The sequence below is a fragment of the Girardinichthys multiradiatus genome, chromosome 13 (assembly GCF_021462225.1).
Source record: "Girardinichthys multiradiatus isolate DD_20200921_A chromosome 13, DD_fGirMul_XY1, whole genome shotgun sequence".
Classification (NCBI taxonomy): Eukaryota; Metazoa; Chordata; class Actinopteri; order Cyprinodontiformes; family Goodeidae; genus Girardinichthys; species Girardinichthys multiradiatus.
Window position 1 is genome coordinate 2,889,272 of NC_061806.1, and position 23,038 is coordinate 2,912,309.

The 23,038-nt window shown below is 41.6% G+C and overlaps 2 protein-coding genes across 2 annotated transcripts; both read left to right on the forward strand.

Moving 5' to 3' along the window:
- Nucleotides 1–136: 136 nt before the first annotated feature.
- On the forward strand, nt 137–4,490 carry rpl15 (ribosomal protein L15). The gene is made up of 4 exons (XM_047383206.1): nt 137–161; nt 774–955; nt 1,031–1,167; nt 4,128–4,490. Exons 2-4 carry the CDS (start codon nt 784–786, stop codon nt 4,431–4,433), a joined length of 615 nt encoding a protein of 204 aa, XP_047239162.1. The 5' UTR covers nt 137–161; nt 774–783; the 3' UTR covers nt 4,434–4,490.
- Nucleotides 4,491–13,225: 8,735 nt separating this feature from the next.
- Nucleotides 13,226–22,089, forward strand: nr1d2b (nuclear receptor subfamily 1, group D, member 2b). The gene is made up of 8 exons (XM_047383505.1): nt 13,226–13,636; nt 15,829–16,059; nt 17,088–17,176; nt 18,028–18,172; nt 19,293–19,951; nt 20,160–20,345; nt 20,423–20,633; nt 21,394–22,089. The coding sequence occupies exons 1-8, from the start codon at nt 13,618–13,620 to the stop codon at nt 21,588–21,590; spliced, it is 1,737 nt and encodes a 578-aa protein (XP_047239461.1). The 5' UTR covers nt 13,226–13,617; the 3' UTR covers nt 21,591–22,089.
- Nucleotides 22,090–23,038: the final 949 nt, after the last annotated feature.

Consider the following 23,038-nt stretch of genomic DNA (forward strand, 5'->3'; position numbering starts at 1 on the left):
ATCAATAGATAATAACAACGGTATTAATAATAATAATACGAATTAAACCAATCATTGGAAAAACTACATTTCCCATGAGCACCGGGAAGGAAATGCACTACGTGTGCTCATAAAGCATGCTGGGTAAAATACCTCTCTCTTTCCGGCTGGTACGCCATCAAGTAAGCGAGAGTTTCATCCTTCTGAAGAAAACACAATCCATAAAAATCATCGGTTATACAGATTCATCTGTTTGTATAACCTAGAGCATAGAGTCGGAAGGCTTTTATCCTCCGTTCATCTTTGCTATTTTTGATAAATGCTGTGAATTCACTGATTAAAGTCTGACTTTTCTTGCGCGTAGATGCAGTTGGGTCGCTAGCCATTAGCACTCCTGCTGCTAAATGTTTGGTCCATGATTCTTTTAAATAACTGATCGTTTGGGTTTTACTCTGGAGAGAGTTTATAGCGCTGTGTCCGAAATGTTCTTATTACAGTTAGAGGTGATGATGTTAAGCTAAGCGGCTAACGCTACGGCTTTATTTGTAGCATCTTGTTTAACGTGGAAGAGTTGTCCGTTGATTGATTTATTCTGGTGTCCTGTCATATTTGACATGTTCGTGTATAGTTTGGTGCTTTAAGGGAAATGTAGTCCCAGGTTTCAGATTATTATGGAAGGGAAGGTAATCAGCAGGCGGTCTGTAGAGCTGGATCATTTGTGGTTCATTGTACTGTAATGTGTGGAAAAGGCAAACCTCTGAGCTGACTTTGTGTGAAATATTTCTGTTCTCCAGATAAGTCAACATGGGAGCCTACAGGTATATGCAGGAGCTGTGGCGCAAGAAGCAGTCTGATGTGATGCGCTTCCTGCTCCGTGTTCGCTGCTGGCAGTACCGTCAGCTGTCCAACCTCCACCGGGCCCCGAGACCCACCAGGCCCGACAAGGCTCGTAGGCTGGGCTACAAAGCCAAGCAGGGTGAGTGCTGTGCCTGGACTTAATGTTTGCTCCTTATCATCAGCTGTGTTACCTGTAACCATATTTGTTCTCCAGGCTACGCCATTTACCGTGTCAGAGTACGCCGCGGAGGCCGCAAACGCCCCGTCCCCAAGGGAGCCACCTACGGCAAGCCAGTGCATCATGGTGTAAACCAGCTCAAATTCGCCCGCAGTTTGCAGTCCACTGCTGAGGTATGAAAATGTTGCCCATTAAAGCTGCAGTTCAGCATCGCTTTTTAAATGTTGGACTGTATGAAGTGAAGATCCAATCTGATCCCAGTTATCAGTGCAGCTTCAAATGAAATGGCCTATTTACATAGAATAGATCAACAATTTCCCTTGGATAAAACAAAAGCCAATCAGAGGAGACCCAAAAGAAAAAAAACAGACCTGTCTTTTCACAACACCTCTAGTCTCAACACTGTATACCTGTAATTGAACAGTAATCTAATCTCTGGCAATTTCTTTACAAAGAAGTCTATAGGTGTTTAAAACAGCCATAATGGTCCATAGCCCATAAATTCTACATGGTCTAAGCATTTGATGCATACTGCAGACTGAAACATGTTAAGCAGTTCCAACCAGAATAGCCATCTGATGGAGAAGAAGAGAAATCCATGTTTGGTTGAATATTCTTTTGTAACAGTGCTTCTTGGCAACAGATCTGATCATTTTTCTACATTACACCACATTTGTAAGGAAAATGCATTTGCTAATTGAGGAGCAGATTATGTGAGTTGAACTTGGGATACATGTGTCAAATCTTCTGTTATTTAAACAGGGCTTTACCTAACATTGAGTCTGAGAGTTATTGACTAGTTATAATCCTTTAGCAGTACCCCACTTATAAAATGTGAACCATTATTTTAAGGCTCAGGATAAACAGAGTCCCCTTTTCAGATGGCTGGAATAGAAATCCAGCTTTAAAACCTGCTTTGGACCATTCCTGACTGCGAATCCTACAGCTTGAAATAATCACGTTTAGCTTTTTAGTAGAGGTCTTTATTGGAACACATTAGATTCCTGAAGAGGTTGGTGCAAGTGGCTGCGACTTTTGGTTTGGCCACAATTACTGGTTTGATCTAAATTCTGAGGTTAGTTATTGCTAAATAATTCCCAGGAGAAACGCTGCACAATAGATCACAAACTTAGCATTGTTGTAGTATCACTGTATGCAATATGAATATCAAGAGGAACTGCTAGCACTGCACTACCTGTTGCTGTGCATTCAGGCTCATGTCTGACACATTTGGAGACAAGTGGTGTTTAATGTAAGGTGGAAAGGATGTCAAAGTCAACAAAGTAACATAACTAGAGTTTAAATGAGTTTACTGGACCTAACGTTAGGTCCAGTAAATATGGTTTGAGCATAACTGCTGGTGTAAATAATGTTATCCTTGAAACAAACATTAAGTAGGAAGGGACGAGTGGCACCGAACTGCATTAGCATGGGAAAAATCAATGCTGCGCTCTAAACTGGCTGACAGCTGTTATGCAGAGTTTTTTTTAATAATCGCTTCATTTAATCTTATTATAATAAACCATGAAGGGCAGCATTCACTCTCAGCCCATTTGTTAGGCATAAAGGACAGACTTCAGGAGGTTGCTGTACCACTGCTGCGACAGGCGCAGCTGTGTTGTTTGTTAACATTGGCAAGTATCGAGAAATTGATTAATTGAAATGAGGTCACCACAGAAAATGAATTTCTCAACTTACCACCTGTAAAACACTCCTCATAATATCTAAGATGCTAGTATGGGTCACCAGGAGTCGGCTGCTCGGTCAGCTTCATCTTCCCATTTCTGTGGTTCATTCACCCCTTCATGTATCCAGACAACAGCATTAATATCCTCTTAATCTCTTAGTCTGTCTCTGAAAACAGTATCATGGCTGTACTTCTCCTAATTGCTTATTTATAGCAGAAGGCTAATATGCTACCATAGTAACAGCCGACCTTTCTTCATATACACCTTCCTCCGGTGGCGACTTTAGGCAAGTTTTCAGCTACTTCAGTTTTACTGCCATATCTATGTTCATTTGTTAAAAAAAAAAAGAACCAAAGGTTTAACCAGTGTCAAAACCTCATTCTTAGATGAAAAATACACAATATTGGAAGAGGTTCACAGGGGTAAGTTGAGAGGTCTTTAAACAGTAGGTGTCGGATTTTCAGTAAAACCTTGTTGCACTCATTTTTATTTTTTTACAGACTGTTTTATCTATATTGTGAGTTTTTTTTCTACACATTCTTCAAATGGATCTAAAACCGTGTCAAATGTTTGAGCTTGGTGCTGCTTTGATCTACATTTTCCAAAAAGTTATTTAGTTTAGAGACAAGCGCTCTGCCAGGCCCCTCCCCTCCCATATTACCCTACTCAACCTAGATTGGTCTCAATCAGTTGGGCTTCGTTTGTCCTGCTAAAATGTCTGTGCCACTATAAATATAGTAAAGTTCAAAGGTCATAAGATGTGTGTGAGCAATAAGTTACATTACTGTTAAAGCCCTGAGTAAACAAAGCAGAACCCTCAGCCAGCACAATTAAGTTTTAGCAGCACAGCTGTAGCACCATTCAGGTTTTTTAGATAATGCTTGGTGACCTGTGATGACCTCTAAACCTTTATTATCTTTCAACTAATAATGGCAGGTATAGCAGCACAACCGTCCTGACCCTAGCTCTTAGGTTTGCGGAGCCAACTTCACGCAGATCTCAGTAGTTCCTCCCTGCTGCAGAATGCTCGGTTTGATTATTTATTGGGGAACTGAAGCTCTTTGGGTTTTGTAAGGTTGGTGTTGACCATCTAAACTGATTGTCAGGTTAATTCATATTTAGTTTGTTGGAGTATGAGTCTTACTGCCACCTCAGATCATCCTTCCACACAGGCTGTAATTTGGGATAATGGATGCATCATTTAATCTGTGCTTTTTTTTATATAAAGTACAAATCCAAAGATTACCAATGTGAGGAAGCTTTGTCTCGTTTATCAGACCTAAATCCTTAACATCTGAGGAGACCAAAACGTGGACCAGTCTGAGCTAGAAAGGAGAAAACGGTGAACATCACCAGGCTCTTGAGCTGCATCTCGGCTTCCTTTGTAAAGTGGTGTCTCCTGTATGGAACAGTGTGGATGGTAAATGTCTGTTTTCTCCCCTCAGGAGCGTGCTGGTCGTCACTGCGGAGCCCTGCGAGTGCTCAACTCCTACTGGGTGGGTGAGGATTCCACCTACAAGTTCTTTGAGGTGATTCTGATCGATCCCTTCCACAAGGCTGTCAGACGCAACCCAGATACCCAATGGATCACAATGGCTGTGCACAAGCACAGGGAGATGCGGGGTCTGACTTCTGCAGGAAAGAAGAGCCGTGGTCTGGGCAAGGGTCACAAGTTCCATCTGACCATCGGAGGCTCTCGTCGCGCTGCCTGGAAGAGGCGCAACACCCTGCAGCTGCACCGCTATCGTTAGAACATGTCACACACGTCTGTACATTAATACAAATAAAAACCGCCCTTTTTATGGTGACTGTGCTGTGTTGTCTTTGACTTCTTACAACTGAAATCTTCAATGTTACAATCTGTGCATGTGCAGATGTGACCTGGTGGGCATCTGTCAGGCCTCTCAAGGCTGAGCCGAAGGGGACATTGGGTGATTTTTCAGACTTTTGGGGAGGTGGATAAGATTGGTTTCACGTGTATCGGCCTATCACCCAAAATGAAGGATATCAGGGTTGATCAATTGATGCAACCCTTTGTTTTTTTTGGAATGATACCTATACTTTGAGTTTTACTAGGTTTGCTCCTGTCTAACTATGTTCATGTGTGGAAATGTCGACCAAAGCAACCAGCTTGACCTAATCTTCAGTGTGTTGAAGCAAGGAGCCTGATGCTCCTACTTCATCTGTAGCTACTGGGTCAGTCAAGCTTTGAAGTTAAATCACAAATCTGAGTTTAGCTTTATGGAGATTTGGTTCTAATAATTATGCAAAAAGGTTATTAGTTTGGCTTGTTTGGGTGTAAGCAACTGGTGTACAGGTCCTTCTCAAAATATTAGCATATTGTGATAAAGTTCATTATTTTCCATAATGTCATGATGAAAATTTAACATTCATATATTTTAGATTCATTGCACACTAACTGAAATATTTCAGGTCTTTTATTGTCTTAATACGGATGATTTTGGCATACAGCTCATGAAAACCCAAAATTCCTATCTCACAAAATTAGCATATCATTAAAAGGGTCTCTAAACGAGCTATGAACCTAATCATCTGAATCAACGAGTTAACTCTAAATACCTGCAAAAGATTCCTGAGGCCTTTAAAACTCCCAGCCTGGTTCATCACTCAAAACCCCAATCATGGGTAAGACTGCCGACCTGACTGCTGTCCAGAAGGCCACTATTGACACCCTCAAGCAAGAGGGTAAGACACAGAAAGAAATTTCTGAACAAATAGGCTGTTCCCAGAGTGCTGTATCAAGGCACCTCAGTGGGAAGTCTGTGGGAAGGAAAAAGTGTGGCAGAAAACGCTGCACAACGAGAAGAGGTGACCGGACCCTGAGGAAGATTGTGGAGAAGGGCCGATTCCAGACCTTGGGGGACCTGCGGAAGCAGTGGACTGAGTCTGGAGTAGAAACATCCAGAGCCACCGTGCACAGGCGTGTGCAGGAAATGGGCTACAGGTGCCGCATTCCCCAGGTCAAGCCACTTTTGAACCAGAAACAGCGGCAGAAGCGCCTGACCTGGGCTACAGAGAAGCAGCACTGGACTGTTGCTCAGTGGTCCAAAGTACTTTTTTCAGATGAAAGCAAATTCTGCATGTCATTCGGAAATCAAGGTGCCAGAGTCTGGAGGAAGACTGGGGAGAAGGAAATGCCAAAATGCCAGAAGTCCAGTGTCAAGTACCCACAGTCAGTGATGGTCTGGAGTGCCGTGTCAGCTGCTGGTGTTGGTCCACTGTGTTTTATCAAGGGCAGGGTCAATGCAGCTAGCTATCAGGAGATTTTGGAGCACTTCATGCTTCCATCTGCTGAAAAGCTTTATGGAGATGAAGATTTCATTTTTCAGCACGACCTGGCACCTGCTCACAGTGCCAAAACCACTGGTAAATGGTTTACTGACCATGGTATCACTGTGCTCAATTGGCCTGCCAACTCTCCTGACCTGAACCCCATAGAGAATCTGTGGGATATTGTGAAGAGAACGTTGAGAGACTCAAGACCCAACACTCTGGATGAGCTAAAGGCCGCTATCGAAGCATCCTGGGCCTCCATAAGACCTCAGCAGTGCCACAAGCTGATTGCCTCCATGCCACGCCGCATTGAAGCAGTCATTTCTGCAAAAGGATTCCCGACCAAGTATTGAGTGCATAACTGTACATGATTATTTGAAGGTTGACGTTTTTTGTATTAAAAACACTTTTCTTTTATTGGTCGGATGAAATATGCTAATTTTGTGAGATAGGAATTTTGGGTTTTCATGAGCTGTATGCCAAAATCATCCGTATTAAGACAATAAAAGACCTGAAATATTTCAGTTAGTGTGCAATGAATCTAAAATATATGAATGTTACATTTTCATCATTACATTATGGAAAATAATGAACTTTATCACAATATGCTAATATTTTGAGAAAGACCTGTAAACCTCAAACAACTTAACCAACGGTGTAATGAGTTCAGGTCAGTTTTAAAACCTCCAGGTGTAGGTGTGTCTCAGTGTTTAACTCATTTCTAGCCTTTGGGGTTTTTGGTGATTTCTCCTAAGATTTAACACTGACACTGATGTCCTACCTCCCCCAGAACCTAATGAAGTTGAATGCTCTTGTGCTTCAAACTGTCAAAGGTCACAATGATGATCAGTAGCCCCTAACCGCTATGTGACGTCTTTTTAAAATCCATGTTTTTGTAGAAGGTGTTTCTGGCGCTCCTCAGAAACTAGGCCATTCTAACGCAGGAAAATGCTTTGATCTAAACCAGGGGTCTACAAAGTGTGGCCTAGCGGCCATTTGCATTGGGCCTGCACAGGTGGTTGATTCAGATGGAGACTTTCATTTTTACTTGGGACAATTTAGAATTTAAAATCTTACATGCTGGTACAATAAGTACTGTGACGTAAGAATAAGATGGAACGTAAAACGATAGTGGTGCATTAAGACCCAGGCTCTGGGCCTGATTTTGTTCCAAATTTACTGTGGGATATTTTTCAGCACTGAATGCATCTATTCAAAGTAAAGCTTGCATTTTTACCTCCACAAAGCAAGTTATGTTTTTATTTCAGTTCAGTTTGTAAGTGTGTGTGTGTGTTAGCAACTTTAAAGAAAAAGTTATGGATGACTTATGAATTTGTTACCAGAGGTGTGTCTTAGCCCAAAGAAGAATCGATACAATTTTGGTTGTGACCCCGATCACGATTCAGATCCAGGATTTTTTGAGTGAGCCTACGTTGTGTGGCGGAGGTAAGCAGACTGTCTTGTTCTAAATGTCTTGATGTGTGATTATAAAACATGGAAAGTGCTGTAAATAAAAGAACACTATTATGAATAGTTACCATCACACCTTGGAGAAGTGATGGCTACAGATAGCTCATCAGGCACAGCTGAGGTTATTTATAAAGCATACATTAACATAAATACATTAAAAATGGCTGCAAATCCACTCTTACTGTGTGAACAGTAAATGCTCAGTGAAAATTATGTATTTATAGATTCCTGTTTGGTTTTTTTTATCTCTGCCACATATACCCTCAAAAGGCAAAGTATGCACACTGCATGCTACAAGGCAGATTTTAACAGCATGTTCTGTTCAGTGCTCTCAGTGTTAATCAAAAGTTTGCCAGAAAGTCATCTGAAATCTGAGAACACCCCAACCTGCAGAGATAGCTGGTTCCTGAAGCTCCCACCAAACTCTTTTGCCTTTTATCTTTGCCATTTTCACATCTGTTACCAAGATGGAACAATTAAGTTTACAATTAATAATTTCCTAATATTCTTTTGAATATCTGACCCTTTAGTTTTACTTATTGAATTTACAAAGCACTAAAACTCCTTCTGTTTGGGTTTTTTTTGGTCAGGCCTTGCTCTCAATTCTTATATCAGCTCACAGATTTTGTATCGGATTTAGTGTTGTGTTTTTTTTCCTATTTATGTCCAGCCTGAAAATATATCTTTTTTTCCCTGGCCTTCAACACTAGCTGAAATAAGAAAATAATGGTGTACTTTATTGATTCCAGAGGTGGGAAATTATTGTAATTTAATTGAAATATAGTATATCTTGGTTTGTTACTTTTACTGTTACGTTTATTATTTTATGGGTAATTTTATTATTCATTTCATTTTTTTTATTTCCTAGTTTTATTTTATACCTCTTTCTATCCCTGATGCATTAACTATTGTGCAGCACCTTGGTCAACTGATGTTTCTTTAAATGTGATATATAAATACATTCTTAATTGAACTGAATAGTGTTAAATACTGATCAGGTCATTATAGTGTCCTGATCAGTAACATTTCTGTTGACACTGAAAGTGATAGTCTAAATGTAGCCTTAAATTTTTCCTTAGATTTAACTGGCTTTGCTAAAAACATCTGCAGACCTACTCACTCCTGTATTCATACTCTGGACCTTGTGCTGACATATGGCATTGGGTGTGAAAAGATAATAGTATTTTCTCATATCCCTGTCCTGTCTGACTATTTTAGTAACCTTTAAGTTTGCTCTAACTGAGTATTCCACCCCTGAGAGAAAATGTCATTATTATAGATTAATATGAGACATAGCTGTAACAACCTTTATAAAATCCATTCCGTTTTTAATTTCCTCATTAACCTAGAACAACACAGCAGAGTGCAACAAATTAAGTTCTATCCTTTAACAAACTGATGCTCTTGTTCTTGCTGGCTCCCTGGTTTAATTCAGAGCTGCACACCTACAAATGCTTGGAAATTGGAGAGAAAATTATGGTCTTAACACTAAGATTAGTCCTTCTTAATCTGGAAAAATTGTCTACTGTATAAAAAGACCCTTTGTCAAGCTAGAACATTGGATTTCGCTGATTCAGTTGAGCTTTCTGAGTTGTTCATCTAAACCTTCAACTTGTATGGTAGACCCAATCCAAATCAGCTTTTTTTGAGGGAATTTCCTCTTTGTTTACCCGCCCCCATTGAGGTGACTTTTGTTGCGAATTGGCCTTATATAAAGAAACTGAATTGAACTGAATAAAAATCCTAAGTAATACCAGGAATAGGATTCAACTAAAGTAATGTATTCATACCACTTGAACTTTTTCCTGTTTTGTCACATTATCACCATAAACTTCACTGTAAATGTTACTGGAATTCTAAGCAATAGGCCAACAAACAAGGGTGCATTATTGTGAAGTGGAAGAAGGATAATACAGAAGGATTTTTGCATGTTAAATGCTAGATGTGGCAGAAAACTAACACTGCACATCTCTCTGAACACATCCTTACTGTGAAACGTGGTGGTGGCAGCATAATACTGCAGGGATGCTTTCTTCTGCAGGAACAGGGAAGATGAATCTAAATCCAAGACAACTGTAAAACACACAGCATCTCTACAAAAATAAACTTACAAATGAAATGAAACAGAAAATCATAGAAATGGCCATTTGTGGTTGTAGCGTAACAAAATCTGAAAAGGTATATAAATACTTTCACACGGGACTATATACCACAGTGCACTGTATATGTTCACCCATCATTACATGTATTTCCCCTTATCTAGATAAGCTGCAGCAGATCCCACTGCAGTACAGTTGACTTTTCCCAGTATTTGCATTTAACCACCAATAAATGAGTCTTTCGGGTCATGACAACAAGATGTTCCAGGTCACAGCAAGAACAGTGTAGCCCTGTAATCTACAGACTGAATAGGTCGACTGGGAATAAAGACAGATGGAATGAGAATAACAGGCATCTCTTCTGTAACTCCCTCTTCATTGTCTGTCCTTTTCTGGATCTCTAGGGCCACAGTGATCTGATCTGATCTGTCAAAATCCCCCAAAAAATAAACTAGTGAAATGTGGGACTAATCACTACGTTTCATTGTAATTATTCAGACAGCTTACGCAGCTAAAAGTGCTTTGGAAAAGAGCCCAGTGGCTGCAGCCAAGCACTGCTGACTGGAGAAGAAGGAAAACGAAGCACTTCCACGTCATACTGACCCAGAAAGAATTATATGCATGTGTAGGGGTAACTTGAAAATCTCAGGCACGAGGCGTTAGACTTGGACCAGTAGCACCTCAGGGGAAAAAGTTTGCAGAGATGTTTCTCAGAATAAAAATAAAGCAACTCTTACTGTAACCTTTACTTTGACACTGGGAGACAGGCTTACATTTGGAAGATGGACATATTGCCATGCATTAGGTTACAAGGGCTGTTGTACTAAATGTGGTAAACACACCGGGGCATTTTCCCTCTGCCCCGGTGCTCCCGATGGCCGCCCCTCAAAGCTCTGCAACCTTTGAGGGGTGGGACCAATGGTTCGGTTTGGTTCGGGTCGCGCTTAAAAAACAATCCATGCCGTTCGTGCAGCTCACTCAGGAATCTACCTGGCTGAAACTCCCACAGAGTGCAGTAGCGAGAAGTAACTGCAATTTCACGTTACAGATAGACACGCCCCCTCCTTTCATTTTCTGAGGCTGTCTGACTCAGCAGGCTTAAAGACAGTGAAAGGAGGTTAGTTCCACTTTGAGGAACCAAGGGGCTCAGAACTGACATAATAAACATTTTAATGTACTACAACTTTTAAAAGATGTTAAACGAAAAGGATCTGGAAAAATATTTGTTTAATGCAAAAATGTCCAGGAATTCAGTTTAACTGACCCCTTCGTAAACTCCACTAATAAATTATATAAATACTGAAATATTTTAACTTATTTAACCGAGTAACATCCCGTCAAAATTAAGAAAATATTTGTTGTTATATGAATATAGCCAATGCATAAAAATAGTCAGTTAGTGAATTTGATTAGATGGGAAATTATGGTTGGATTTTGGATTGGATTAGGTACAATTTAGCAGCACAAAACACACCAGCAGGCTATGGTTTTAGAATACTTTGTGCCTCACTCATGACGATCTGTATACTAACTTCTTCACAAGCATCTTTAAAATGTTAATTTCATTTTGCAGAGCAGCCAGAAGTACTGAGTGAGAGAGAGAGAGAGAGATAGATGGGAAAGACTGATAGACATGAAAGTCAAGGAACGCCAATTGATTATTTTTCCCACCCTCACTCCAAAGATTTGGATTTATCTTTTTAGCACCACCAAAATCGGACAAATCAATGGACATTTCAAAATTATTTATTGTATGATACTAAAATTGAGAACATTATCCGTGAGTTTAAAAGGGTTTATACATACCATAGTGTAGGTGAACATAATTTAAGTTTATGTGATTTGAGTACATAATATTGCACCACAGTAGAATTAATTATTTTGTAGGTATTCAATTGATGACGTATGCAGATGTTGTGCATTCAAAGTACACTCAATTTGACTCAGTCTTGGTGGTTTGCCTTAATTCACTGGTGATGGCCTGCTGGGATGGTATCAAATTCCTGGCCTGGATTATTGTCCCAGTCTGCCCCTGGTTGCATGTAGACATTGAGGGTTCAGGGTGGGGTGTGTAGGGAGGCATCCTGGTACCGGCTTCTGTCCGGCAAGAGATGGCTGCTGCCAGAATACAGGTTTCACAAAGTCTCTGTTGGTTGTAAAACAAACAAGATGCCAACGGACTAGTCAAAGTATTTCATATTTTCAACTAGAGCGGATCCAATACCAGTACCTCCAGGATGTTGTGACGTTTTTTTTGTGATTGTTGCGGCCTAAAATCTCTGATTTTGCAGTACGTTTTTCAAAAAGTTGCAGTCAAAGTTGCACTTTTATTTTCAAGCTTTATTTTTACCACAATATGATCTTACAAAAAAGTTGAAATTGCTGCATGTAACCTTTCCAGAAATTTTTTTATATTTTTTAATATGTTTATATTTAGAGTGCAAATTACATTTTCAAGTACCTTTATAGCACCTTTATTACAGATAAAGTCAAGTCCTGAGGAGTTGATGAAGTGCAAAATAAGAATTCTATATTAGTCATTCAAGTTAACATGAACTGTATACACAGCATTAGCAAATCCTACTAAACAGAAAATTATTTTTGCAAAAAATTACTTAAAGCGCAAATACATTTTTTATATAAATTGTATTTAAATTTGATGACAACAAATTTGTAACAAAACTCCTTATGAGCTGTTTTAGAAAAAACACTAATGAAACTCATGAATAGCCGGTCCCAGAGCTGCTTAGTTTCCAGGTCCTTCTCCAAATCTTCCCCACCATCCTCCATCATCTCTTGTTAACGCCCCAGTAGTTAGACACTGGTTGTGGTACAAGAAGACCAAAGCTTTGAGATTTTTGTTTGTGATTAATCTTCTATGACTGGATAATATCAGCTTGAAAATGCTGTTGCTTCATTCAGCATCAGCAGAGATTATGATCACATCTTTTGGCCAAGAGGCTGAGGACAGGAAGTCGTTCTTCAAGACCACCCCAAAGCAAGTCTAGATCTACCACTCCACATACTGAGGCTTTGAGTGCTTTTGGACCCAGGTGGTTACAATAGGTCTTAAACTCCTCTTGAGGTACAGCACTAAAACGTGGGTTGTGTTCGTAGCTGGAAGCACTGTTACTCATAAACGAAATGTGGCGAGGATCAAACAATCCGACTTCTTGAATAAAATTGATTGCAGGTTGGCCATCTGACATGTATTTGTTGAGCTTTTCCTCTGCATTGTTATAGGCTTCTTCCACTGTGTTGAGAATCTAAAATAAATAAATAAAATAAAATTGTTTCATGTATTTACCAGAGATAAAGTTATTATAGTTTACCATAGTATTGATGTCCTCAGTTTTACTCAACATCTCAATGACATACATGGAAATGAATGAACAGAGCAGTTTGAATCAGGGTGTTTGTCAGGAAAGGATATAAAGCAATGAAACTGAATCATGAAACTTGTGGAACCCTGGCAAGCACCTTAGCTGACCAAGAGAACTGGATCCAGAACTTTTTGTTGTTTTGTCCTAACGTCGAACCTGCTTGCCACAAGTCTTTGTTCGCTCTGGTGAAAGTATGTCAGTAGGTTACACTGACACGATCGCGGGCTGTGGAGAGGGAGGAGCCGGTGAACTGGGTCACATGGTTGCACACTGCTCTCTTCTAAACCCCGTCCTCCTCACCTGGCGACGGACTCGTTTTGAACCTGTTTTTCGTGTATTAAAGCTCCATAGAAAACGCTGTATTTCGCTGAGCGGAGCAGAGTGAAAGCAGGACGGAACCTTCAGGCTGAGAACAGCCGAATTTTGGCAGTTTTTTGTGGCGTCGTTAAAAGTGGGTTTTTAAAACGTACATTTTCCCCATCACTGTGAGGTTCTAACTCGGGTTGACTGCCTATAAGAATCAGCAGTCTCTTCAGGGCTTCCATTGGCTTTTGATGTCCGTGATTTTAGGGTTTTAGCCTGAAGCTCAGTTTTTTCCCGAACATTATCCATCAGCAACTTTCCAGTTGCTGAGCACTAAATCAAACACGGCTTCGGCACCGACGTAGCAGAGGGGAAACTCGCAGGACATGGACTCGAGCAAAGCTGGTGAGTGTCATTTAAATTTCGGGTAGTTCGGTTAGAATCAAACTGACTTATTACACCACGTCAGACATTAATTTATAAGAACTGATCAGAATAAGGACCGTAGCTTTAATATTAAACTGGGTTAGGACTGTGGGGTGGGGGGGTTGTTGTTGGTGCCCGTCCGCCTAGCTTTGGCAGCACTGCGGTCCACTCTACTCACATGGACCCGCAAGCCTAGCCATGTGCACGTGTGTTTACGCTCTCCTTACGTCTCCGCTTATTGGTCGAGCTGGGCGGTGACGCAGACATTACATAATGTGCCCCGCCGTGAAAGCATGGCTTTCTGCTGCGGGTACACGTGAGGCGGCGCGCGGTGACCCAGCTTTCTAGCAGGAGAGCATGCTAGTTCCACGTGGGGTGCGTTGAAGAAGTCTTGTGAATTAGTGGTACGTTCAAGTACATCGGAAAAATAAAAGCTTTTGAATAATTTGACATTTTATTCGAGGATTTAAGTTGAAAACACCGTGTGAACGTGCTTTTTATACAGGATATGTAGTAAAATAGTTTCCACTGTGATTTTATATACCATCATCCAACATTTTTATTGTGGATTAATAGTTTTAAACGTGGTATTTGGATAAACTTCTAAACCTCAACTTTAAAAGGAAAAAGTAATGCTAATGACATTTTTTAAAGAGTATTGGGCTTTTAAAAGAACATTGGATCATTGTCGTTACATTAGACTGTATTTTGTAGATTAGTATTATATAAACCTAGATTTTTGAGCAGGCTTTTAAGGCAACATCTTGTTTCAGCATTCACTGTTCTAGTTTTATGATTGGGGTTTTATAGAATACATCACCACATAACATCTTGAATGCTTGCTTATATGTTGTATATTGCTCTTTTGCAACTCACTGTATCTTGTACTTGATATGAAAAGGCATCTCGTTTCCTGAAACATTGTCTTTCAACTTACTGCAGTGGGCTTTTATGTGGGTTCGACAAGCTGATGCTGAGGAGAGACATTTGTTGAAGCAAATGGTTCATATCCTGCCTCCTGTTGCATCTTGATTGCTGTAAGATGGTGGAAACATGTAGTGAGTTTTGTGGCTCAACTCAATATTCATCTAAACAGACCTTTTTAGGCTTTTCAGTGTAGCTGGTTGCAGCCTAGGTGCCTATCCTCATAGGCATGCACACACCCTATGAAGCTGACATTATGTAATTGCTGTTATCTAATCACCGAGATGAGCAGTGGTAAGAAATGAGGGCAGCCTGTGATGGAGGAGGGACTCACTGGTTCACTTGCTTCTTCTGACTGAGGAAGCTGTCGATGAGTTCTGATGTGGCTTCTGTACTTTAAGAAGGTTAGTTTCACACAGGGCAGGCGTCTGGTCTGGGAGCTGCTCATGTTCAGGTAGCAGAAGATGACAGGCCACTTTTTTTATTTCTTTCTTTTTTTATGACGCCCCCTCAGACCTTGCTCTCCTGGGTAGTGAGCCGCAATGCCCATATCAAAATAGTGGAGCAAGCTGGCACCAATAATCTAAAGGCATTCAGCAGACGTTAAGTAACATAATTGGGAGAACAAATAAAGTTAAATTCTAACTATGATCAATAAAGTAGCATGCTTGTAATAACCGGTTTATAAGATTAGATTGAACTATTTATCTAAAGGGTCTTTAGATGATATTTGTGGTAATTTGGTGCTATGGAACAGTATTGTCCTCCTAGAGTAACCACTTAGTTTTTATGTCCTCAGCTCTGTATAACATTGTGACAGTGACAGACACAAATCATTTCTTTCTGCTGTAAAAATAACATCAGTTCAGATATTATCTGTAACATTCATTTATTACCTTGATTTAGCTCCAACAGCTTGATTCCCATAGAACTGTTAGCTGAGCACTTAGCATGCAATAAATGATCTACTGAGGTGGGATGATTCTGTCTTTTCCTGTCACGTCTTTGAGGGATTATTGTTTTACCATTTTATATATGAAAATTTTCCAACTACAGCTTCCTAGAAAGCTGAGATTGAGATGTCCAGTTTCCTCAGATTAATGACACAAGCGCTCGTTCTGGGGGGTATTTGCCATAAACATGCACTGTTGCAGAAAGTGCAGAGTAAGAAGCTCCATACAGTTGGAGCTCAGTTCTCGTTTCACTCCATATCATCTCACAGCCTCCCCTCCTCTCTGTTCCACCAGGAGGCGTGATAGCCTACATCAGTTCCTCCAGCTCCACCTCCAGCCCGGAGTCCTGTCACAGCGACTCCTCCAACGGCAGCTACCAGTCGTCCTCGCCTCAGCGGGGTTCCTCGCCCAGCCGAGTCCGACTGGGCCAGCCACTTGACCCCTCGCTCGGCGTTGGCCGCCAGAACCTCCCTGGGAGTCAGAAAGGTGGCCGCTTCTCGTCCTCGGGAAAATGTGGGATCACAAGTAAGCGGCGCACTTTTCCATACATTCTCCGGAGGTCCACTGCATTGTTTGTTCTGGATCGGACTTTCTGATGCAGTCCACATGAAGCTGCAGGATTTAGATCTCATGGCTTTTAAATTAAATTAATAAATGCCATAAAAATATAGAGAAACAGTGACTCAAAAACATTTTTAAAACGTTTTTCTCTTATTTTAATGAGTATTACATTTGATTGAATTAGTATTTTTCCTTTTTTAATTTCTCAACCTGTCTTTTCTAATTATTTGTGCTTATTGAATATTCGTATTCGATTTCATTTTTAGTATTTTTGAATTCCATTTTAAATCAGGTAAATGTTTTGGATTTAATCACTTTTGTTTTTGTAGTTATCAACTACATGTTATCAAAACATGTATTTTATTTAGTGTTAAAGACAGAATTATTAGATTTTAATAACACTTAAAATGTTAGATATTTCAGGGTTCTTGCTAGCACGTTTCAGCGTAGCGGGCCGTTATGCTGAAAATTAGGCCGATACACTCTGACACCTGGCCTCCCTCTCCGTGTGGTTTTAATGTCGGCTGCAGCGCATGCGTTGAGTCTGACCCTGCTTCCTTTCATCCTGTGTGACCGCTAACAGTAAAGCTCTCTAAAATCATGTCAGCCCCCCCGCTACATTCATAACAGTACCTGGTGAGAACCCTGCTTTTTTTTAGTGTCTTAGTTCTTTTGTCTTTTCTTTAATTTTAGTTCAACATAATATAGATTGTGTAAAATTTCACCATAAATACATTTTTTCAGCATTTTTATTTCTTTATTTTTCCAGCTTGCTTTTAAATGATTTGTTCCTGATCCTGCATGGTTTTCCTGCCCCTGTTGGTTCCTAGCAGCAACACTAACAGTCCAGCTTTGAACCCAGATGCTCCTGATGACATTTAAACGGCTGTATTGTTGCTCTAACAGTGATGTTTGGGTGGTTCTGCTTGACAAGTGACTCAGCATCTGTGCTGCACAGATCAAAGTTACACATGTGTTTTTGTACCGATTAGAAATCAACGGCCTGGTGCTGCTGTGTAAGGTGTGCGGTGATGTGGCCTCCGGCTTCCACTATGGTGTCCACGCCTGCGAGGGCTGCAAGGTGAGGACCGACCCCCCCTGCTCACACACTCAGTGAAACTAGTTCACTCTCCCCTTATTTATCAGAGCCAACCAACATACGTGCTGCTGTGCTCACACACACACACACACACACATCCATCCGTGTTTTACTATCTTTATGAGGACTTTTTGGTTACTTCCATTGACTTCCATTCATTTTCCTTGATTTTTAATACCTAACCCTAACAATAACCATAACTAACCAGTTAATACCTAACCCTAACAATAACTCAATTCATACCCTAGTCCTAAACCTAACCTCTGTCCCAAGAACGGAATTTGAAAAAGTGAGGACCAGGAAAATGTCCTCACTTTGCGATAAAAATACAAAAAATGGTTCTCACTCAGCAACAAGTACAAGAACACACACACACACACACCCCATCAAAAAGCTGCGTTGTGTTTCTCTGAAATGTAAAAGATAAAAATGATAAGGGGAGAAAACGGAGGCGACATGAGCAACAGCCCCTCATTATTCCAGAGGTACCAACAGGCAGGAGAAGGAATCTGCATTCCTGCAGGATGTTGATTCAGAAAACAGACGTGGAAAATGTTCTCAGTGCCGATTGTTTTCATTTCAGCAGGAGCAGCAAATGGTGCCACTTTTTTAACCCATAAGGTTTCTGATATCAGAATGGGAGACAAATGTCATGATATTGTTTCCTCAGTATGAAGCAGCTGAATGAGGACCTTCAGGGTTGTTCATTCCTATGGAATTCTGTAGTGTCCCATCATGGCGCAGAGCACTCACCATTACCCTCCTTGAACAGATTACTAATCATGCTTTTGGTGTGTGTGTGTGTGTGTGTGTGTGTCCTTGTCCTTCTTCAGGGCTTCTTCAGGAGGAGCATTCAGCAGAACATCCAGTATAAGAAGTGCCTTAAGAATGAGAGCTGTCCCATAATGAGGGTCAACAGGAACCGCTGCCAGCAGTGTCGCTTCAAGAAATGCCTCATGGTGGGGATGTCCAGAGACTGTGAGTGTCTGACGATGGGAGAACTGGATTAGATCCAAAACTGGAAATGAGATGATTGGCTTTCAAAGGAGAGCAGTCATTTATTTATAACCTAAGCAAAAGTATTCACACCCCATAAACCTTTACTAACATTTGATGTGTTCTGGTTACAACCTCAACCTTCAGTGTATTTATTACGATACAATAGTTTACTGTCAGCATGTTGCGCTGCAGCACCTTTGTTTGCACACGTAGAAGCAGACTGAAAAGTTTGTCGTTATGAGATGAGTCGAAACCGAGCTGCTCACTAAACCTCGTTAAACGTCAGCAGTATACCACTTAGTTTTACAGTTCTGCAAAAACTTTCATCATCACTGAGGCATCAAACTAAAGGAGGTATATGACTGATCATTATATGCAATAAACTTAACACAAGGTAGTGAATAATTCAGTTTCTTTATACAGGCCCGATTTACAACAGATGTTGTCTGAAGGCACAAAACGGATCCAGTATGGATCCAGAACACAGTGGATTCAGTCACACAGAGTCAAGTCATCTACTTCTAGTTATCAAACAATGCAGTCAAGGTTAGTTGGAAGTAATAAACTGAACTTGACTGCATTGTTTAATAACTAGGATCAATTGGAATGGAAGCAGCTGACTTGAATCTGACCTAAACACAACTGAGAATGTCTGACAACACTTGAAGATTGATGTTCAATGATGGTTTTTATCCAGTCTAAGATGGAGCTGTTTTCTAACAAAGAGTGAGCAAAATTTGAGTCTGTAGACGTTCAAAGCTTAACAATAGGTCTGCAGCTGAAGAAGCTACACTTTTCAGTTTATTTAGTTAAACAGTTTGAACCAGGAGGCGTGATCGCCTACATCAGCTCCTCCAGCTCCACCTCCAGCCCGGAGTCCTGTCACAGCGACTCCTCCAACAGTCTGATTTTAATCATCTGCTACCTTATATGGGTCTGATTGCAGGTTGTAACATAATGTGGGTATGAATACTTTGGCAAGGTTCTATACTTGGGGTCAGTTGCTCAGAATGAGAACAGCTTGTGTGTTTTATTGATTTGCAAAATCCAAACTGATAAACTAAAATGGAGCTAAATGAACCCTCTTCCCACTGTTCAGCTGTGCGCTTCGGTAGGATCCCCAAACAAGAGAAACAGCGCATGCTGCTGGAGATGCAGAGTGCCATGAACAACATGATGAACAGCAGCCAGGCGCTGCCCCTCGCCAACGCGCCCATAGCCAGCGCCATCAAACCTGCTTCAGAGGAGATCGGCTCCGCCCCTTCATCCTCAACATGCTCCAGCTCCGACCCTGAAGCCGCCGTGCCCATGGACACCAGCTGCAGCTCGGCTTCTCCCAGTGCGTCTGACAGCAGCGAGGATGAGGTGATCGGCTCAGTGACCAGGGCCCATCAGGAGACTTTCATGTACAACCAGGAGCACAGCAACCAAGCAGCGGAGACCCCCAGGGGCCCCCTGAACGGTGACTTTACCAAAACAACCACCAACCAGCTCTCAGAGGAGGGGCAGGACACGTGGAACCACTGCAACAACACTGTCAACGTGGCGGGACACAGCCCGCTGTCCATCTTGGGACATCCTCTGAAAAAGCTGGACAACGCTTCCAGCCAGTGTCCATTCAAAGGGGCCAGGAACGCTGCTGCAGCCAGCCACAGTCCCACCTACATACATGGAGCTGTGAGAGCTCCACCCAATGAGCTCTGCACCGGCGGCGTCTACAGCAGGGGTAAATGGAGAGGACGCAGCAGGATGTACCTGGTAAGATGGGTGCAACACAGCGGTCAGTTAAGTGTCCCTCGCTGCAGGACAGAGACTGCTGCTAACTGCATGGATTGTTCCAAATATGTTTGTAAAGTATTGAAATAGATTCAGTTCAACTAATTTAAGTGTGAAGACACAACGGAGGAGCGCTTTGATCATTGCTTCCCCCAGTCATGCTGAGCCCTTGTTGGCTGTCTGTTGGCAGGTCTGTCCAATGAATATGTCTCCTCACGTGGATCCTCACAAGTCTGGCCATGAGGTGTGGGAGGAGTTCTCTCAGAGCTTCACCCCCGCTGTCAGGGAGGTGGTGGAGTTTGCCAAGAAGATCCCAGGCTTCAGAGAGCTGTCGCAGCACGACCAGGTCAGCCTGCTGAAGTCCGGCACCTTTGAGGTGAGCTCCAACCCCTTTACTGTCAGCATTCAGTGGCTGGGCAGGAGCTTTTTGTCAGAATGTCTCTGGTCCTGCAGGTGCTGGTGGTTCGTTTCGCCTCACTGTTCAACGTGAAAGAGCGCTCCATCACCTTCCTGGGTGGGAAGAAGTACAGCGTGGATGCTCTGAGGACCATGGGCTCCAGCGACCTTCTCAGCTCCATGTTTGATTTCCGTGAGAAGCTCGTGAACCTTGGTCTCAGTGAGGAGGAGATGAGCCTGTTCACTGCTGTGGTCCTCGTCTCAGCTGGTGGGTTTTCAGCCAACTGTAGCTGCTCTGAATTAAAAATGAATGATTGGCTCAACTCATGACCTGCAGTTACTGAGCACAGTGCTCTGAAAGTATTTACCCCCTTACACCCTGCATCTGTTTTTAATGTTTCAGAAACAAACAAACAAATGTTAATATTAGACAAAGATCATTTTAATTACTACAAAATGCAGTTTTTAAATGATTTGATTTAAGGGAAAAAAGCAACCTGACACTATGGAAACGAGTAACTGGCAGCAGCTGGCAATGAAACTTTACATCACTGTGGATGAGATTTGACCCACTCTGCTCTGCAGAACTGTTTGAAGTCAGCAACAGTGGGTGAATTTTTAGCACCAATGGCCACCTCATACAGGGAAACACACTTCTAAAAACAATAGAGCTGTGTGTGCTGCAGATGAACAGAGGAAAAGATTACAGAGGAGGCTGTGAGATATTGTACACAAGTAGGTAAAGACATGTCCACAGGGTGGCGCTAATGCAGCAGCCTAGAGAATGAAGGCTTTGATCCTGACGAGTAGATCTGAGCATTGAGAGGTTTGTGTCCAAGGAGGTCCCCACAAAACACTTACTGCTTCGATCACTGCAGGCTATGGTGACCCCAGCAGGAGAGATGTTTCACCCTGGAGCCGACCTCATCAGTTTGACCTGTGCTGTAATTTTAATGAAATCAGCTGTTGTGTTTTCTGGATTCAGTCAGTTTGTCTGTAAACGTTTCTGCTCACCCCGTTCCTTCCAGATCGCTCCGGCATTGAGAACGTGAACTCTGTGGAGGCGCTACAGGAGACGTTGATCCGTGCCCTGCGGAGCCTCATCACCAGGAACCACGCCAACGAGTCGGCCATCTTCACCAAGCTGCTGCTGAAGCTGCCCGACCTGCGCTCCCTCAACAACATGCACTCCGAGCAGCTACTGGCCTTCAAGGTCCATTCCTGAACTCTGGGACAGACTGTCCTGATCCTGTACTGTAGGCGGATGCAGCCACACTGCGTCATGTCCATGTGTTTGTGTGTAGCCGCTGTACAGCGCTTAGAAGCACTTTTCTTTCTTGTGACTGAGATCTTTGCATTCATAGTGCAATATGTGACTGCTTTGTTTGATATGAGTGGTGTAGCAGTGATTCCCAGTGACTTACACGACTCTGAATGTTTGTTCCCCTTTCTTCCGTATCCTCGGAAGAAAGGGGTGGTTGATTGAGCTTCATGTCTGGTTTCTTTTAGTGCTGTTGGGTAGAATCAGACTGTAGTATTACTGAAGTGACTGTACTATAAGAGCTGCTGGTGTTCAGATCATCTTGTATCCAGAGCTTCTGTCAGTGTGTGAAAAGGGTTGCAGTAAACGGATTTATAGAATTTAAATATGTACTATTATACATGACTGTATTGATGAATATCTATAAAAATAAATTTTGCAAGTGAGGTGAAGTGTTTCTGGATCACAGATGTACAGATTTGTTTTGTCAAATAATAAAACGTTTACAGGTACAACAAGTTCCTGTCTAAAGCTGGGAGCTGTAGTTTTACAATCCATCAGCAGAGGGCATCAGTGCTGCTCCAACACCATCTGCAGCCTGGTTAATCAAAGAACCAACCAGGGCTTTAAGATGGTTTGGTTTGGTTTGGTTTGGAAAGCTTTAGTCACAGGTTTGAAACCACATCAGAAACAACATAAACACAAACATTGACCTGAACTGTAAAGAAGTTGGTGAACCTGCAGCATCATCTGAACGTGGCTGAAGATAATCGCAATGAAAACTAGTAAAGGCTAATTAAGTGCAGAGGTACAAGATGATCTGGATGTATTTCTCTTCCAAATGGACTTAAAAGTAGGATTTAATTATTAGCATGGCTACAAATCCAGGAAATAGTCCATATAATCTGAACTGATGTGCAATATTACAGGTTAATGTAAATGAGTGACGGGATATTACTGGGGCAGGTGTACAAATATACAAGCACATCTAAATACCCTGGAATATAATTGAAAAGTTCATTTCAGCAAATCAGAAAGGAAAAACATTTAGTTTTATTACACAGTTATATATTAATTAATTTTCATAATTACAGAAATAATTATTTTCTTCAGAAAATTAAAAAGAATTTTGTTTTAGAAATGTTTATTTTTAACCACAGTTATGAGGAAGATTACTGACCTGACAGTTGTCCTGGCGACTGTGGCTCAGTACGAAGAGTAGTCGTCTTGCAATCAGAAGGTTGTGGGTGCGATTCCAGCTTCCTCCTGCCATATGTTGATGTGCCCCTGGGCAAGGCACTTAACGTCAAGTTGCCTACCGATCTGTGTATCAGTGTATGAGTGTGAATGTGGCTCTAGTGTAAAGTGCTTTGAGGGGTCTGTATGCCTGGAAAAGCGCTACATAAGTTCAG

Bases quoted from the DNA above. Each gene is read 5' to 3' on its own strand.
- rpl15 (XM_047383206.1), top strand. From the start codon at position 784: ATGGGAGCCTACAGGTATATGCAGGAGCTGTGGCGCAAGAAGCAGTCT. The intron at 956-1,030 runs GTGAGTGCTGTG...TTTGTTCTCCAG, and splicing joins GGGCTACAAAGCCAAGCAGG to GCTACGCCATTTACCGTGTC. The intron at 1,168-4,127 runs GTATGAAAATGT...TTCTCCCCTCAG, and splicing joins GTTTGCAGTCCACTGCTGAG to GAGCGTGCTGGTCGTCACTG.
- nr1d2b (XM_047383505.1), top strand. The intron at 16,060-17,087 runs GTAAGCGGCGCA...TGTACCGATTAG, and splicing joins GGGAAAATGTGGGATCACAA to AAATCAACGGCCTGGTGCTG. The intron at 20,634-21,393 runs GTGGGTTTTCAG...CGTTCCTTCCAG, and splicing joins TGTGGTCCTCGTCTCAGCTG to ATCGCTCCGGCATTGAGAAC.